General features: G+C 40.6%; 1 protein-coding gene across 4 annotated transcripts in view; it reads right to left on the reverse strand.

Annotated features, from left to right (window-relative positions):
* The window catches only part of SMURF1 (SMAD specific E3 ubiquitin protein ligase 1), a 355,902-nt gene that overhangs the window by 208,713 nt on the left and 132,476 nt on the right, over positions 1 to 14,713 (reverse strand). For all 4 annotated transcript variants that reach the window (XM_069210015.1, XM_069210017.1, XM_069210016.1 and 1 more), the window contains one exon: positions 3,942 to 4,007. In XM_069210015.1, coding sequence (XP_069066116.1) covers positions 3,942 to 4,007 — 66 coding nt within the window. The remainder of the gene's footprint in view (positions 1 to 3,941; positions 4,008 to 14,713) is intronic.

Raw genomic sequence — 14,713 nt, forward strand, 5'->3', positions numbered from 1 at the left:
CTTCAGGCACAGAAAATGTAACTTTCCAAAGCAGTTATTAAAAATTTAACTCCACCAAAATATTGGCAATTTAATAGATATGAAAATTAGTCCATGGATTTCTATTTGCAGTCACAAATTACATACTAAACTACAAATTATATAAACACTTTTGGCATCTTCTAAGATCCAGCCACACCTGTGTCAGTGAAAATGGCATTCAGTGTAATCACTAGAGGTAAATGCCAATATTAATTTCACACAAGTTCCACTTTTAAATACCAGGAACACAAGCACTTCACTTCTGCTTCTTGCAGAGCCCAGAAAAAAGGTAAAATGTCTGGGATCATACTACCAAAAAAGCAGATTTGCTACAAATATACAGCAGGCTTTTTCTGTTAGGTGGCCCTCAGTGGGGTTTCGGATCTTGAGGCTCTTCACCAAAGCCATGTTACCTTCTGCTTGCCTGATGACAGATGAATTATTCTGGAAGTCCGGGTGGTATGGAAGCAGTCCTCTAATGACTGCATGACTAGACACAGAGACCTTCAGTTATGGTTTGGCTGAATATTATAGATTGGGGTGTTAAGTTTCTGATTTTCAAATTCTTAGGTCTTAGCTTGTTTACAAGTGCCTTATACTGAAATCTTTAGTGGTTTACAAAAGTTAACCTGATAAGGTAGGATGCCAATTCTTTTACCCAGGTCACCATATTTTCCTGTGGCAGATTCTGCTGTCATTTCCTTAGCATCCTCAATTCTGAAACTTTAGATTGCATGCTATTTTATCTCCCATCTTGGGATCATGTGGCAGCTCTGCATTAGTAGTTAGTTGGGCAGGACAGAGCGAGGGACAGATGTGTGTAGTCCAACTCTCTGGGAGGGACACAGATGGGTTTGGAAGGATCAACAGGCATGCAAGGCCACTTGAGCAATAGTCAAATAAAGTTTAAGGTGACAATTAAAAACAACAGATATGCCAGTAAATGCAGCAAAACAAAATACTTTATATTGAAGACAGCCTAAGCTATCTTAGGTGGATGCCATTTGTCTAGTGCAACAAATGACTTGGATTATACAATTATTCCATTCCAATCAGACTTTGCTTCTCCCAGCAAAAGATGTGCAGTAATGGAGAAAAAACTAAGTTATTAAATTAGTTCAAGTTTTTAAGTGAATATTCTTACTGTGCACATTGATAGCTCATCTACTATAAAAGTTTGGAATTAGCCCCAGAGACAGACTCATGACTAGGTATCAGAGTGATTAAATCATCAACAAAATCTTGAAATTCACCACAGCCCCTTTCATCCATTTGCTTTCCAACTCAATCTACCGATAATGATCTGCAGTGTAGTTTCACAATGCCCAGCTGACTAACATCTATGGGGTACTAAGAAGAATGACTGAATTAGCATTTGAACATCTATCATCAGCAAGTCAATGACAAACAGGTTCAACTGATAGAATGATAATGCTACTCGTCTCTGCTGAATTTGGACTTAACATTAAGACCAGTTTAGCCAACCCCAGTCCTTTCCTCTTTACCACTCCTTATCCCCCCCTCATCTCCTCTCTATCTTTTTGCATACCTATGCTCCACACTCCAACCAATTCCCAAACCAGCTTCTCCACCTCTCCCTCAGACTCATCCCTTCCCTATTTTGCTACCCTCTCCCTTTCCCAATTACGCATGGGGTCCTCTGAGAAAGGGCAAGCTTGGTTAATAAGGAGTTACACGTTCTTATGTAAACAGGGGCATCTTAGATTACTTTGTTCTCCAGAATTCATACTATGTTTATTGGATCCCCAAACTGAATACTTATTCCACCTAACAAAGCATTAAAAGTTTTATAACTGCAGAATACCATATTTACTACCTACATCATTGCAATATACTGTACGTAAGAATTTAAACAATGCCGTTTGCCACTGTACAAATGTTTCAAAGTATGTGGTCACAATACCTGATGAGTGAATTGGAATGAACACACTGAGTTGAACTTTTGATGCAACAGCTGCCCATTAGGTAGCAAAGTACCATGAAAGTGATAGACACTGTCGACAATTCTGCCCATAAGCAGGGGGCACATTAGCAGGATTGCTGCTTCTCCTTCCTTCCAATAAGAATTTTAATGGTCAACTACAATATAGTTATTCAGAATGTCAGAAGTACTTTTATGCCCTACCTTATCCACACCCATCACCTTTGAAAGTCATATGGAGACAATGCAGTTTTATGTACACAGTTTTGTGAAATAGCCTGGAGTCATCCTGGCAGGGTTTGAAAATGTTTAAACTGATTACAAAAAAAACATTAAAATCCAGACATTTTACATTTTTGGCAGTGGGACTAAAGAAAAACAGATGGTGGTTTTGCCTTCAGCGAAGAGCTTTGGCCCAGGTTACAGACTTGAATTATGCAAGACACCAGTTTGCTGCATCCAGCAAATGGGCTAAGCAGATCAAATAAATTAAGTTTAGTTGCCTGTATCGTACAAGCCACTAGGTCCTCAGCAGCTACAGGGCAGAAATTCAGGGTCAGTGTGAAGCATAATGTTTGTTTATTGTCAGTTTACAACTTTTTTTTAATCTGTCTCTTTCCCACGTCACTCAAACCTAGTTACTGCAAAAGGAGTAACGTAACTTAAGAATATCCAACAGTACTCAGATGAGGCCATTTTTATTTAGAATGCCTACCCAGATAAAGACATTATTATTTTGGACGCTCATCTGGTTTAACCATGATAAATTACTATTTCAAATTACCCTGAGAGATGATATCTTGGAAGGCTCTGGTTTGCTCCTACGGCTCAAACATATAAAATGTCTAGGTTATAGTCTTGATCCTCCCAAAAAATGTGGGTCCCTCTGACACTAGTTGTGCCCATGTAACATGAGAAAAAACAGTTACAATCTTTTAGTATTCTGCTCTTTCTATAATGCCAAGAAACAATTTGTTACTCTGTTTATGGCTTTCAAGGTAAGATCAGAATGGGACACGTACATACTGCACTGGACAATACTTATCCTAATGCAGTTTTGAAATTTGTAATCACTGCTTGACGAATCAGAATTAAATTCCTTAAATTGTACAGCTGTGAATATGCATGGCTATTAGCTGATAATTTATATTTGACATGTACTTCCTCTATCAATCGTTTTTGTATTTATACTTTTCAACTTTTTCCAAAGGTCCTATATTATTGTATGTGTTTTTTATTGGAATGCACTTCACATGACTACACTGATGGTTATGCCATGGGTCTTAAACTTCATTAAAGTCACAACTTGATTTTGGCAGCACTTGGGAAAGTTACCTACAAAACACTTGCAAGATCTTCCTTTTCAAGTGACCCTCTCAATGATTAGGCCACCAGCCCACAGAATTCCTACCAACAATGACAGGAGAAGAGTGTCCTAGAAATTCTAAAGTTTACTAGAAAATCTCTTCAGAAATATTCAATGCAAGCCAACAAACTTCATCCTGAAATACAACACATTTCCAGGATCGTGGGGAGTTGGCTCAGCTCCCAAGCATATACCCACATTCAGGCTCACATCCAAGACTCATTCACATCACTATACAAACAAGTTCTAGTTAAGCCAGCTAAAGGGCTAGAGACAAACAACCCTCCCTCCCCTTGACTTAGGGTGCAACTACCCTACTACTGGTTTTACCTCAGGTCAAAATTAATCTCCATCAATCTATAAGATCTAAAATGTTCAACTCATTCCTTGCTCGATGCCAGAGTACTGATGAATTCTTGAGCAACACACTGCTAGCCTTCAAATCTTTTCTTTTTTCCTTTCTCTTCTTACTAGTTTCTTCAACATTTCTGCAGGGCATAACATACAACTTACTAAACAGCCACAAGGAAAAAAAACATTTCTTTTAAGTGGTGAAAGTTCCTTTAATTGGGGATCACACTTGTAAGACAGTCATAAAAATGTATTGCTTACCCACTATTTGGCCTCTCACAGCATCGTTATCTGTGGGATTTAATTTGCATAGATCCAAACGCTGGTCTGCAAGCGTAACACAAAATGATTAGCAACTTATGCATCACGACATAGATCCAATGACATAATGCAAACTGCAGAAACAGAAAAGGCAAAACATCAACATGTTTTTGGGGTATGGTGTACCGTTTGAGAAATCAGTACATTGAAATCCTAGGTGTGATGCCACATATAAATATAAATATGGTAGCCAAATTTGCTTTCTCATTTAGAATATTCTCTAAACATTTGCAAAGAACTGGCGTTCAACAACTGCCATAAGTGTGCAGAAAGGATGCTCAAGGTGCTCTTTCTCAGTGAACAGCCAATATTAAATATAGACCGGGGTAATGATGTTTTTAATGGTACTAAATACATAACTGAGATGAAAGAAGAAGGCGCAATGTCCATTTGGAAAGATGTCATTTTTTTTCAGTTAAGTGGGGAGGTGTCAGAAGATCCTACTGAAGGAATGATAGTGGAAGTTATTTACGGAGACTGGCCTGGGTAAAAATGGCTGGCCAACGAGAGAACTGAAGAGGGTATGTAGGTTATTAAAGATAAAAGGCTAGGGTTGAAATACAGAAGGAATTGGGGCTCAGTGAGGGAACATGGGAAGAGTAAAACTACATTAGTAAATGGAAGATCTATAGATCTACAGTATGTAACTTGAGGCCAGGTCCATAATACAGGATGATCAAAAACAGCTGCACAGAGGATAGAATTCAGTGTTGAAAAAGTAAATGACATACAGATCTCCAGTATGGCCAATGAGGGGAGTAAGAGACTTGGACAGAGGACAGCAAAACAGAAATTTTGGAGATCTACAGAGGCTATGATTTCCAGGAACGGTAGAAACAGGGCACAGTTTGGAGGAACAAGGCAGATTAAAGGGAATTAACGTGGCGGATATTAAAAGTGAATTTCAAATAAAGGGGAGACAAAAAAAGAGCAAAATTAACAGAACTTCTTCAGTGTTGGTATCTTTCATAGATTCACATGCCTAGCTTCTTCCCAGTCATCGAGGCAGGAGCCCCAGAGTGAACAGTGCAATGTTAAACACATAATAGGTTTAACATAGGTTAAAACAGTAACCTATCCAACGCTTTATAAAAATAAAAAAAACACCCAAACTCAACCAATCAGAGCAAACCACACCATTCACCTATCTTCAACCACGCCAGCAAGCTCAGATTTCAGAGTACGCAGTCTTTTTTTTTTTTTTTTTTTTTTATTTTAACCTGAGTTGGGGAGGAGGTTGTATCACAAGTGCAAGGATACCAATCCTGGAGAACTTCAGTTACAGGTAAGTAACTTTTTTCTTCTGCAGTACTGAATATGTCAGATTCACATGCTTCAATCAGAATAGCAAGTCGTAAACATTTTATAAGCATTGTAAGTGGTAGGAGGGAAACCATGTCTAAATAGCCTTACTTTAGTGGAAAAAAATCATGCAAGGACCTCTTGGCCTACTGAACGCATCTTTCCGTAATGCTGAGTCTAGGCCACAGTATTGTGTAAATGTATAACTGTTTTCTGATGTTCCTTCTCTACATATGTCAGCAATGTACACACTAGCAAAGTGTGCTGTAGACCTAGATTTACTTATTGTAGAATGAGGCATAACAGTTCCTTGTAATGGATTACCTGCTTCTTTTTGGCAGAACATTGCCGAGGACACCCAGCAAGCTATACGTAACTTTGAAAGAGACTGAACTTAACAAGGGTGGCCATATGCTATGAGTAACTGATCAGATGTTCAGATTTATTTGGCTTTCTCAATGTAAAATTTTAAACATATTCCAATATATAAAGAGTGAAGTACTACCGTAGTTGGATTTGGGAAAAGGGTTTTTAGAACTACTGGCTCACTCGGAGAAAAATCAGATGGAACCTTCAGAATGGCGCATGGGTTAGTTCGCAGGATAACTATCTACCCTATATTGAAGAAAAGGCTCTTTTCCCGTGAAGACTTGGATTTCTCCTACCCTTCCTGATGAAGTAAAAGCTAGCAAAAGCACTACTTCCCATGAGTTATATTTTAGTTCTGCTTCATCAATGGATTCAAACAGTTTCTTCATTATTTAAGATGTATTAAGTGCCCATAATGGTGGAGGATGTTTACTGAAGGAAATGTTTAGAAGAGGCCTTTAAGAAACTCCTTTATTAGTCTGTTAGGCCAAAGAGATGGTTGGTTCCATGATCATTTAAAACAAGAAATCGTAGATACATGAACCCTAACAAAAGCATGACTGAGCCTTGAATTTGCTAAAATGTAAAAGAAATAATATTTGTGGTAAGGCAGATATTGGATTTAGCATGCTCTGCATACACCAGGCATACCTTTCTATTTTGCGGAGTATGTTTTATTTGTGGAACCTGCGCTGCCTTTAGAGAGTATTTCTTTACATTCCTGTGGGAAGTCTAATAAATGCAATTTGTTGAATTCAGGAGCCAGGTTTACAAATTGAGAGAGTGGTAATCTGGGTGAGGTATTTGCCTATTGTGGCGAATTAGTGTGTTGATTCTAACAGTATATGTGGCAGTTCTGATAGGAGAAGCAATCCTGAATTTATATTGTCTTGACCACAATGGAGCGATGAGGATTATTCAACAAGGCTCCCCTCATACTTTCAACAGTGCTCTCTGTATCAATGGGATTGGAGGAAATGCTTACAAAGGTTCCTAACCAATTTATCAAAAGGGCATTCCCCCACATACCTGGCAGGTGGTGCCTGCTGCCATAAAAATGCCATTTCTTGTTCTGGTTGTTAGCAAAAAGACCTAGTTCCCGTTGGCCCCATATTCTAACTACTTTCATAAATTGCAACTGGTTGAGTTCCCGTTCTTGAAATTCTTTTGTTGTTCTGCTGAGACGGTCCACCCAGAGGTTTCACAGGTATGGGAGATGTTCTGCTTTTATTTGTATGCGATCTATCATTCAATTCCATGTGTTTTGTGCTTCCTCAGACAAAGTAATAATTCTTGCCCTCCTTGCTTGTTGTGTTGTCTGTATCAATAATGACAGGTTTTGTGTTCGAGGAAGAAAAGAGTATAGCCCTAATCATCCTTAATTCGCCTTAAATTACAGGATATGGATGAGCATCTTGGTCTCTCTTTCTGCTCATTTTCTGTTGACATGTATATCTTGTAAGTTTGCGTCCCTGCCTTTTAAGGAGGCATCCATTGTCATTATGAACTGCATTTCCTTTTGTAGGAAAAGGCTTTGCCTAATGCTGTGTGTTTACGTTGAAGCCACCTTGTGAAGGCTTTTCTTCATTTGAGAAATTACTCTTATCCAGTCTTCAAAAGTACCAGTCTTCTTCAACCACTACCCCTTTCAAATTCTTCTTGAAATTACCTCATGTGAAGCTAGCAGCATGGGATCAAAAGAATGCATGATGACAATCCCTAAAATGACTTGAAGAAATAGGTGTTGGTTTCTTTTTTTCAGGCATATCACCATAGTTGTTAAGTGGGACAGTCTTTCTGTCAGAAAAGGTTTGTCTATTTTTGACCCAGAACTGTTCCTTCAAATTAAATTCTTTTTCGAGGAAAGCAGGAAGATTTCTCTTTGTTAAATGTAAGGCAGACATCCCTGAAGAGTGCTGTAGCCGCTTGAGAAGTTCTCGCCTTGATTAACCAAATCTCTAGCTAAGGGAATATTTGGCAACCCTTCTTCCCAAGGTGGGCAGCTGCTGGTGCCATGCACTTGGTAAAGCCTCTGTGAGCAAGTTTGAAGCTGAAAAGAAGGACTTAATGGTGATTGGGTACTTTGAATCTTAAGATTTGTGATGTGTAGAGTAGATAGTAATATGAAAGTGTGCATACTTTAAGTCAGGAGATGTTGTGAAATTTGTTACGTAGAAGTTGCAAAACTTCTTGCAATGTTGCCATATAAAATTATTTTTAGCTTCTTGATCTATTTGGTTAAGTTCAGAAGATCTAAAGTTGGTCTCTAATCTCCATTTTTCTTTAAGAGAAAAAAAAAATGGGACTAAAATCCAAAATTCTGTTGCATTTTGGGAGGCAGTCTATCACTCCCTTCTTTAGCGTAATGTCGATTTCATTTTTGTAACAGATGCAGATAACCAATGTTTAACATTGAGCAATAAAGTCGTTACAGGCTTTTCTACAAATTGTAACGCGTTATCAGGTCTAAAACCCAGTGGTTAAAATCAATACAGGCCCAACTGTTGTAATGTTGAGAGATCCAGCAGTTTTCATGCGCAACTTTATGTTTTGTAACCTTCACTAGTGTGGCATTGTCTTCTACAACTCTCACTGCCTCTGCCTTGATGCCCTGTCGAACAGCCGGTCTGTGATAAGCCACTGATGGTGGGGCTCTATATTGCTGTCACTAACATTGTGATGTACCAATATTGTTGGCATTTATGATGGTTGAAAAAAAACACTCTTTAGGCATATATGACCCTTTCTCAAACACCTTTGAAATAACTGCAGGTATCTCTGTTGTAAGGGCACCAAGATATTGTGCCGTTTCTGTACCTGATTTGATGGACTGTAATCAATATGTTTACGAAACAGGAACTCGCCGTCATAAGGTATATCTACAATTCTACTTTGCAACTTCCAGTTTAAAAGGAGATAGCTTACAGCCAGCTAGTTGCCGAAAGCATGTTGAACTACTAAAGGCGACATCTGATTGCCAGAGATGTTTTCTCCTTCTTGTAATATGGATTTCATCTCGCTATTTTATTATCCGGCAAGACGTTGACATACGGGCCACATCTGAAAGTCAAATTTTGCTAGAACTGCCGGAACATTTGAGGCTCTTACAGCGGTGACAGCAGTGGCAAAAAAAAAACAATTTCCAATGTTAACAAGCTTTGTGCCTTCACTATCTCGACGAGCAGTACTTGACGTTGAAGGATTTTTAAACTGAGTAGCTTGTGAAAACAGAATCTGCTCGAGGGTGACCGATTAGACATAGAGGAGTTATGCAGCACTGTATGGAAAATGTCACTTACCCAGTGTACATCTGTTGGTGGCATTAGTCGCTGCAGATTCACATGCTGTGCACATCCCGCCATCTGGTGTTGGGCTCGGAGTGTTACCAGTTGTTTTTCTTCGAAGAAGTCTTTTCGAGTCACGAGACCGAGGGACTCCTCCCATTTCGACTTCATTGCGCATGGGCGTCGAGTGTTTTCCCCGCAGAGGGTGAGGTAGGAGTTGTGTATGCTAGTAATAGTGCCCATGCAATGGAGTGAATGCGTATGTACATAATGAAGTTTAAACTAATATATTTACAAATGTTTAAGATCTACTTCTAAACGGCTACAGGCTCCCGTGGAGGCGGGTGGGCGCATGTGAATCTGCAGCGACTAATGCCACGAACAGATGTACACTGGGTAAGTGACATTTTCCGTTCAATGGCATGTGTAGCTGCAGATACACATGCGGTGCATAGACTAGTAAGCAGTTATCTCCCCAAAAGCGGTGGTTCAGCCTGTAGGAGTTGAAGTAGTTTGAAATAATGTTCTTAGTACAGCTTGACCTACTGTTGCCTGTTGTGCAGTTAACACATCTACACAGTAGTGCTTGGTAAATGTATGAGGCGTAGACCATGTTGCTGCCTTACATATTTCGTTCATTGGAATATTTCCTAGAAAGGCCATGGTAGCACCTTTCTTTCTGGTTGAGTGTGCCTTTGGTGTAATAGGCAGTTCTCTTTTAGCTTTAAGATAGCAGGTTTGAATGCACTTAACTATCCATCTAGCAATGCCTTGTTTTGAAATTGGATTTCCTGTATGAGGTTTTTGAAAGGCGATAAATAGTTATTTTGTCTTTCGAATTAGTTTTGTTCTGTCAACGTAGTACATTAGTGCTCTTTTGATGTCTAATGTATGTAGTGCTCTTTCAGCTACAGAATCTGGCTGTGGGAAGAACACTGGTAATTCTAACGTTTGATTCAAGTGGAACGGTGAGATTACTTTTGGTAAAAATTTAGGATTGGTCCGTAGAACAACTTTATTTTTGTGTATTTGAATAAATGGTTCTTGAATGGTAAATGCTTGAATTTCACTCACTCTTCTTAGAGATGTGATGGCAATTAAAAATTCAACTTTCCACGTTAAGTATTGCATTTCACAAGAGTGCATGGGCTCAAAAGGTGGACCCATGAGTAGTGTTAAGACAATGTTGAGGTTCCATGAAGGAACTGGTGGTGTTCTTGGTGGTATTATTCTCTTTAGGCCTTCCATAAACGCTTTTATGACTGGTATCCGAAATAATGAAGTTGAATGCGTAATTTGCAGGTAAGCTGAAATTGCCGTAAAATGTATTTTAATGGAAGAGAAAGCTAGTTTAGATTTTTGCAAATGTAGTAAGTATCCTACTATCTCTTTTGCAGATGCGTGTAAAGGTTGAATTTGATTATTATGGCAGTAATAAACAAATATTTTCCACTTGTTTGCATAGCAGTGTCTAGTGGTAGGTTTTCTAGCTTGTTTTATGACCTCCATACATTCCTGTGTGAGGTCTAAGTGTCCGAATTCTAGGATTTCAGGAAATTGCTAGATTCAGCGATGCTGGATTTGGATGTCTGATCTGTTGTTTGTGTTGTGTTAACAGATCTGGTCTGTTTGGCAGTTTGATATGAGGTACTACTGAAAGGTCTAGTAGTGTTGTGTACCAAGGTTGCCTTGCCCATGTTGGCGCTATTAGTATGAGTTTGAGTTTGTTTTGACTCAACTTGTTTACTAGATATGGAAGAGGTGGGAGAGGGGGGAAAAAAAGAGTACGCAAATATCACTGACCAGTTCATCCATAGTGAATTGCCCTGAGACTGATGTTGTGGGTACCTGGATGCGAAGTTTTGGGATTTTGAGTTTTCTTTTGTTGCAAATAGATCTATTTGTGGCGTTCCCCACATTCTGAAGTAAGTGTTCAGTATTTGGGGGTGAATTTCCCATTCGTGGATCTGTTGGTGATCCCGAGAGAGATTGTCTGCTAACTGATTCTGAATCCCTGGAATAAATTGTGCTATTAGGCGAATGTGGTTGTGAATCGCCCAATGCCATATTTTTGTGTTAGGGGACACAACTGTGTTGAGTGTGTTCCTCCCTGTTTGTTTAGGTAATACATTGTTGTCATGTTTTCTGTTTTGACAAGAGTGTTTTTGTGGGTTATTATGGTTTGAAATGCTTTCAGCGCTAGAAACACCGCTAACAGTTCTAAGTGGTTTATATGAAACTGTCTTTACTGAATGTCCCATTGTCCTTGGATGCTGTGCTGATTGAGGTGTGCTCCCCACCCTGTCATGGATGCATCTGTCGTTATTACGTATTGTGGCACTGGGTCTTGAAAAGGCCGCCCTTGGTTTAAATTTATACTGTTCCACCATTGAAGCCAGATGTATGTTTGGCGGTCTATCAACACCAGATCTAGAAGTTGACCCTGTGCCTGTGACCACTGTGATGCTAGGCACTGTTGTAAGGGCCGCATGTGCAACCTTGCGTTTGGGACAATGGCTATGCATGAGGACATCATGCCTAGGAGTTTCATTACTAATTTGACCTGTATCTTTTGGTTTGGATACATGGCTTGTATTACATTGTGGAATGTTTGGACTCTTTGTGGACTTGGAGTGGCAATTCCTTTTACTGTGTTGATTGTTGCTCCTAGGTATTGCTGTGTTTGACACGACAGAAGGTGTGACTTTGCGTAGTTGAGTGAGAAACCTAGTTTGTGTAGGGTTTCTATGACAATTTGTGTGTTGTGAACACTGTATTTGCGTGTTGGTTTTGATTAACCAATCGTCTAGGTACGGGAACACATGTATTTGCTGCCTTCTGATATGTGCAGCTACTACTGCTAGACATTTTGTAAAAACTCTTGGCGCAGTTGTTATTCCGAATGGCAACACTTTGAATTGGTAATGTATCCCTTGGAATACAAACCTTAGGTACTTTCTGTGTGAAGGATGTATTGGTATATGGAAATATGCATCCTTTAGATCCAGTGTTGTCATGTAGTCTTGTTGTTTGAGCAGTGGGATTACTTCTTGTAATGTAACCATGTGAAAGTGGTCTGATTTGATGTATGTATTTAATATTCTGAGATCTAGTATAGGTCTTAGAGTTTTGTCTTTTTTGGGTATCAGAAAGTACAGTGAGTAAACTCCTGTGTTTAGTTCTTGTTTTGGTACTAATTCTATTGCCTCTTTTTGGAGCAATGCTTGAACTTCTAATCCTAGAAGATTTATATGTTGTTTTGACATACTATGTGTTTTCGGTGGGACTGTTGGAGGGAATTCGAGAAATTCTATGCAATAACCATGCTGGATAATTGCTAGTACCCAAGTATCTGTTATCATCTCCTTTCAATGTTTGTAAAATTGGCTTAGTCTTCCCCCCACAGGTGTTATGTGATGGGGATGTGTGACTTGTAAGTCACTGCTTATTTTGAGGACTTTTAGGGCTTTGGAATTTTCCTCTATTTTTTTGGAATTGTCCCCCTCTATATTTCCCCCGAAAACTTCCCCGCTGATATTGGCTTTGGTAAGTGGGCCTCGTTAGTGATGTTGTGGTTTCTGTAGGTTGTCCTCGAAACCCTCCCCTAAAATGTGTTTTGCGAAATGTGCCTCTGCTTTGCAGGGAGTAGAGTGCGCCCATGGCTTTTGCTGTATCAGTGTCTTTCTTGAGTTTCTCAATAGCAGTGTCTACTTCCGGCCCAAACAACTGCTGTTCATTAAATGGCATATTTAGCACGGCTTGTTGAATTTCCGGCTTGAAACCTGACGTGCGCAGCCATGCGTGCCTTCTTATTGTTATTGCAGTATTTACTGTCCTTGCAGCCGTATCTGCTGCATCCATTGAAGACCGTATCTGATTATTAGAGATACTTTGTCCTTCTTCCACCACTTGTTGTGCTCTTTTTTGGAACTCCTTGGGTAAGTGTTCTATCAAATGTTGCATCTCATCCCAGTGAGCTCTATCATATCTTGCCAAAAGTGCTTGTGAATTGGCAATGTGCCATTGGTTTGCTGCTTGTGCTGCAACCCTTTTGCCCGCAGCATCAAATTTGCGACTCTCTTTGTCTGGAGGTGGTGCGTCCCCCGAGGTATGAGAGTTTGCTCTCTTACGAGCTGCCCCGACAACTACTGAGTCTGGTGTTAACTGCGTTGTAATATAAACAGGATCTGTTGGCGGTGGCTTGTACTTTTTCTCCACCCTTGGAGTTATGGCTCGGCCTTTAACAGGATCCTGAAAGATTTGTTTTGAATGTTTTAGCATTTCTGGGAGCATAGGTAGTCTTTGGTATTGGCTATGAGTGGAGGATAGCGTGTTAAACAAAAAGTCATCCTCAATTGGTTCGGAATGCAAGGCGACGTTATAGAAAGCAGCTGCCCTTGCGATCACCTGTGTGTAAGATGTACTGTCCTCAGGAGGGGACGGCCTGGCAGGGTAGGAGTCTGGGCTGTTGTCCGATACTGGAGCATCGTAAAGGTCCCATGCATCAGGATCATCTTGACTCATGGCAGTATGAGTGGGGGAGTGCATCAGTGGAGGAGTTGCTACTGGTGATGTGTGCACTGATGGTGGTGGAGACGGTGGTGGAGTGGTTTTCTTTGCCACCTTTGCCTGTGGCTCCTTGTCCTTTTCTTGAAAGGCAAGTTTTCTTTTTATTTTAATTGGGGGAAGAGTGGTTATCTTCCCTGTGTCTTGATGAATGTGGAGCCTCCTTTGAGTATAGTCTGGCTCTACAGCTTGAAGTTCCTCTCCAAATCTATGTTTTTGCATTTGGGAGGACAATCCTTGTTCCTCTGTATAGGAACCTGTTTTCGGCTCCGAGGCTGGATGTTTCGGAACCGAAACTTTTTCGGACGTCTTTTTAGGCTCCGAAGAAACCTTTGTAATTTTCGGCGTGGTGGTGTCTTAGTGCCGAATTTGTTCGGTGCCGCTGTCACGGTGCCGAAATTTCTCTGAGCCGATGTCTCAGGTCTGAGATTGCTGTGTGGCGGTATCTCGACCGGAGTCGGATGACTTCGACACCAGCGTGCCCTTTTTCGGTGCCTTGGCTCGGTCACCTATTTTTTTGGGTTAAGCCATGGCCTGTTGGCGGTGGCGTCCCCTGGGCTTTTGTTGACTTCTCGTGAGTCTTATGTTTTGACGTCTTACTCACGGTTTTTGGCATTTCTTCGGCCTCGAGCTCTTCCGAGTCCGACTCTTGGATAGAGAAAGCTTCCTCTTCCACCTCAAAACGCTCTTGTCCTGTCGGCGTCGACACCATCTGCAGTCTTCTGGCTCTTCGGTCTCTTAACGTCTTTCTGGACCGAAACACTTGACAGGCCTCACAAGTATCTTCCTTGTGCTCTGGGGACAAGCACAAGTTACAGACCAGATGCTGATCCGTATACGGATACTTGTTATGGCATTTTGGACAGAAGCGGAATGGGGTCTGTTCCATCAGCCTTGAATTCACACGTGGCCGGGCCGACCAGGCCCCGACGGGGGATCGAAAAAACCCCGAAGGGCCACCGGAGCTCTTCAAAATTCGGTGTTGATCTGTTGTAACTAACCCGATACCGAACGCAAACAATACCGACGTTTTTTCCGAGATTCTAACTAACTTTCCGACCCGAAACACGTAGCGAACCCGATGGCAGAAAAAAAACAATCTAAGATGGAGTCGACGCCCATGCGCAATGGAGTCGAAATGGGAGGAGTCCCTCGGTCTCGTGACTCGAAAAGACTTCTTTGAAGAAAAAC

The sequence above is a fragment of the Pleurodeles waltl genome, chromosome 10 (assembly GCF_031143425.1).
Source record: "Pleurodeles waltl isolate 20211129_DDA chromosome 10, aPleWal1.hap1.20221129, whole genome shotgun sequence".
Classification (NCBI taxonomy): Eukaryota; Metazoa; Chordata; class Amphibia; order Caudata; family Salamandridae; genus Pleurodeles; species Pleurodeles waltl.